This window comes from Oncorhynchus kisutch, linkage group LG7, assembly GCF_002021735.2.
Source record: "Oncorhynchus kisutch isolate 150728-3 linkage group LG7, Okis_V2, whole genome shotgun sequence".
NCBI classification, from domain to species: Eukaryota; Metazoa; Chordata; class Actinopteri; order Salmoniformes; family Salmonidae; genus Oncorhynchus; species Oncorhynchus kisutch.
This window is the reverse complement of record NC_034180.2, coordinates 36,298,708-36,303,372: the sequence shown is the minus strand read 5'-3', so window position 1 is coordinate 36,303,372 and position 4,665 is coordinate 36,298,708. Positions and strand designations below refer to the sequence as shown.

At 42.5% G+C, this 4,665-nt stretch overlaps 1 protein-coding gene across 1 annotated transcript; it reads left to right on the top strand.

Annotated features, from left to right (window-relative positions):
- Positions 1-279: 279 nt before the first annotated feature.
- Positions 280-3,324, top strand: LOC109894569 (MARCKS-related protein 1-A). The gene is made up of 2 exons (XM_020488154.2): positions 280-705; positions 2,011-3,324. The coding sequence occupies exons 1-2, from the start codon at positions 622-624 to the stop codon at positions 2,524-2,526; spliced, it is 600 nt and encodes a 199-aa protein (XP_020343743.1). The 5' UTR covers positions 280-621; the 3' UTR covers positions 2,527-3,324.
- Positions 3,325-4,665: the final 1,341 nt, after the last annotated feature.

Genomic DNA, 4,665 nt, shown 5'->3' with positions numbered 1-4,665 from the left:
AAAAGGTTCCTGGCTGGAAGCACCTTTAGGGGTTATGTTGGTGTTGCAATCTGAGTAAACCCCCTTAAGATGCCTCCAGGAACCTTTCATTTTTAAAGTGTAGAATTGCAGTGCACTGTATGGAGGATTTACTAATTAGATTCATTTGGAGTAAAGTGCTTGGAAACCTTAAGATATGATACTAGTGTTATTTACTATTTATGTTCAATAAAAATATCTGATAATAAAGATACAATTCTTACTTGCTCCGTCGCCATATTCATAACATCTGTAATAAACACTCTCGTTGAAGCTGATAGGGGGTGAGGAGGGGATTCCAACCCCAATCCACGGTTGCAGATTGTGTGTGTCCGTGTAGTCACGCCCATAGGTGGAGTCTTCCACAATTTTGAGGCACGGTTGAAATACTCACACTTGTAGCCCTAGCCTTCTTTAATTTGTGCTCAGCAGCAGTGAGGTTAGTAGACCAGAGTGGGGAAACTTTTGTTGCTTCCCAAACGTAAAAGGGATAAACACGGATTTCAAAATCTGGCAAGATCTACCTATCTCTGGCTGGATTTAAAACCGTAAATCGTCTCGGTTTTTCTTTTAGATTTTCTTTTTGTTTAGGAAGCATAAAAGATGGGAGCTCAGTTTTCCAAGGGTGGAGTAGCTGTTGATGGAAAAGCCGTCGACGACCCAGCTGTCGCTAAAACTAATGGCCAGGTAAGAGAAACAGTTGTATGCGTCCACATTGGCACCCAATGCCCACCTCCAGCGTGAGTTGGATGGGCAACGTGATACCAGGCTAGCGATACCTCACGGCTAACAGTTACAGTACATTTGACTAATTAGCAAAAGCTTATTAGGATAAAAATATGACTTCGCTGTCGAACCACCTGTTTTGATTGCAGTGATTACATTTTGTAATTAAATTGTTTAGCTAAAAATGTGCTTGGTTGAGTGGCTAATTGATGGTGCCATGCGCCACAACCACCACCTTTTTGTTAAATTCGTCTCTAGTTTTTAGTCTATCTAATCAAGTACAGTAGCTAATTGTCCGTATTATAACACCAGGACTAAGTTACATAGTTATCATCTGAATGGAAAGCGGATTTATTTGAACTAGCTTTCTCTCATGAGTTGGTGCTGGAAGCCGTCAGCGGTCGCCCTCTCAGATGGGCGACAAAGGATGCAAATGAGGACGGCTCGTTGCAAACAAAGCGCACGGGCAGGGCAGCAAAGCGTTCTGTTGAAAAAAGCAAGCAAGCAGACTTGTGCAATTTTCGATGTAATTTGTAGCGCTGGAAACATTAAATGATCTACTCAAACTGTTTTATTGTACATGCCCGTATGCACGTTACCTGGACAATAAATCGCTATGTTAACTTTAGCTTACGGTTTTTAGAATGGGTGCAATTCCCAGTCAACCATCTCATTGAGGCGGCTCGTCTACCAGTTGGTGCATTCTTTAGCTAACTTTAGCAGAGATGGTTAATTTCCTCATTTATCCTTGGCCAAAAGGCTAGAACATGTCATTTCAATTTAATATGACAAATTGAGAAATTCGTTTGGATTATTCGAAAGGCTAGAAGAGAACGATATTGACATTTTGCAAGGAACTGCAAATGTAGCAATCTCCTAGATTCCATGGGGATTCCTTTGTTCCAAAATTCATCTTGCTGTTCGACTGGTTGTGGTGGGGTACGACTGCCCCCACGTGGTCGATGCGAGTAATGCAAACCTGCTGTGCATATTAAGCTTTTTGCTATGCATTTGACCGAGTCAAGTAATCGTCCATAATGACAAACCTCTGATACGTCGGTTGGACATATCACACTGCCTTATCACAGAATTAAAATAGTCTTGATTTTTATCTCCTGAGCCACTTTCTTGATCAACAGTGACTTGTAGATTGAGTCAATTTGGTATGGGCTGCTTATAATGGTTAACATAATTTTCCAGTTTATTTAGAAAATTCTCATTATTGCTCTCCACATTTGTAAATTGTTCTCTCACTGTTGTCCACAGGAGAATGGCCATGTTAAAACCAATGGAGATGTCTCTGCCAAGCCCGATGGGGACACAGCTCCCGTAGACGGGAATGGCACAGCCGAGCCAGCCAAAGAGGGCGAGACAGACTCCATCGAGGCTGCCCCTGCTGCCGAAGGAGAGGTGGCCAAGGTCGAGGGAGAGGCCGCCAAGGATGCCAAGAAGAAGAAGAAGTTCTCCCTGAAGAACTCCTTCAAGTTCAAGGGCATCTCGCTGAAGAAGACCAAGAAGAGCAGTGAGGAGGAGGCCGCCTCCCCCACGGTGGAGGACAAGCCAGAGGAGAATGGCCACGCAGCAAAGGAGACGTCAGCCGCCGAGCCTGTGGCAGAGGCCAAGGAGGAGGCCACCCCGGCCCCAGAGGGTGAGGCTGCAGCAGCAGAGGCCGCTCCTGCAGAGGAAGCCCCTCCCGCAGAGGAAGCTCCTACCGAGGAGGCCGTAGCCCCCGCAGAGGTCACGACACCTGCAGCATCTGAGACCGAGCCCAAGACAGAGTGACCGTGACTCGTCGCAGCTACTTGAACTGTTTTTCCAAGATTAAAGTATATAAATATATGAGACTCGTGCCACGTTCTTAAACTTATAAACAAAACTGCAAATGAAGAAGGCTATATCACGTTTGCTGATTCAGCCACCAGTTCACTGCCTTTATCATTTCTCTACTGACGGCCCTCTCACGAAAGTGTTGGCTTACAGCGCCCCCTCATGGTACACACTGGGACTGGCGTGTGGGGAAGGTATTGGATTGGATGTAGAATGAATCAGGAATACTGACTTATTTTCCCAATTCATGGAGAAGTATACTTTTAAACACGTGGCAGTCCTATAACATTTTATTTTTCTTTCTCATCTCTTGGGATTTAAAAATCGACAACGGTTATGGAGCAGGGCAGACCACCTCCTTCACTCGAAATGACTGTTATATGGACACACCTTTCAAATCATCATCTAAAAAATATATATTCTACATTACTATGTTTTACCCCCAAATTAAGTGTTTTGTGCTGTATAGAAAAACAACATTCAAGGAGGGAAAAGGAAATGTCTTTGTTCATTCTGCTTATTTTCTGGCTAAAACACATTTGAGCTTCTGAGTCTTGCGGTGTTCACATTTCAGAGTTTATGATGCAGATGTTGGGGTCGTGTACAAAAATGTGAGCTTTTTTATCTGCAATTTGTCTCTGTAAATATGTTTTGGCCAATATTTTTGGTTCTCTTTATTTTGCTATCGTTTAAAGATGCTAATTGTTTTATTGTAACTTTTAACATGGGTAAATAAATGTTTGATCCCCTCTGTGTTTTGCCTCTGTCATCCTATGCCACATGGCTGTGGGAGACCGGTTAGTCTTGGGATAGGATTATCAGTGGACAGTTTTTTTTTTTTTTTTTTTTACACTCAGATCTTAAATGGCTGAATGCACCACATTCGTTTCCTCTGTGACCTTTCGACCAGTACATCTTCACCTTTACAGAACTCCAGGAGGATGCTTGAGGTAAACAACTGACAAATCAATGACTGACAAGGTACTGTGCTTATGAGCTGAGCCACAGCATGTCAGTATATCACATCACACTTGGCTATGATCGTTCTCTTCTCACAATTTTTTTTACTTAAACACTCAACTAGAGCAGACTACACTTTCAATCATTACAGCGGTATGACTTTACAGCTTTATAACAAAAGCTGTAATGTGAGGGAAAGCTTGGCAAAAATGTTTTGATGTTTCACTAATTGGCACCAATCAATTTCATATTTGACATTTATTTTCAAGTATGTGTCACAGTACATAAGGACTGAGCCTAAACCTCAACAGCAACAGTGGTAACCGGTGAGGTAGAAGCCTATGCTGAAGATTGGTGGTTTTTCTATATGAAGTAGCCTTGGTTGGAAATTAGGAGAGAATCTCAATTGGTTTTGCTCATCTATTGTTTTTAAGGTCAAAGGTTATAGAGGCAGCGAGGAGAAGAAACATACGCGTGAAATGACTCCAGTCAGCGTCAGACAAATTGCGTTTGCAGGGGTGGAATCACAAAATGTGACAAAATCAAATGGCTTAGTTGTGCAAGAAATGTTGTAGATAAAAGGTGAAGTAGGATATTTTTACATTTGAGAATGCTTTTCCCTTTTGATAAAACACCTGATTCAAGAGGTGTGGTGGATTTTAAAACGGGAGGATACTCTTGTGCCTCCTGCCAAAGTAGGTAAGTGAGGGGAGCAGACTCCTTTGTTCGCCTACTAACAAATTGACTCCTTGACCACTTGTTTTCTGGGTCATGGAGGAAAGGTGGACAGTGTCCAATTCAATTGAGAATCTCCCTAGGTTGTGTGGAAGACTGGGTGATCTGGGGTGTATTCATTATTGCACACCAATGAAAACAAGGCGTTCTATAGTACAAATTCAGGTAGGTCCCTCGGTGAATGGAATGCTATAACCATATGACAGAAGCTCCAACTTGCCCTCTCATAGGTGTGTCATATTTACCATACTGCTTAGAATATCCAAGTATGATCTTCAAAAAGAGGGAAAGCACACGCATGAATAAAGAAACAGCATTTCTATTTTGTGGAAGAATTCTGCACAAAAACCCAATGATACCATGTCCTACCTATTTGTTACAGGTGGTGACCCCTATAAA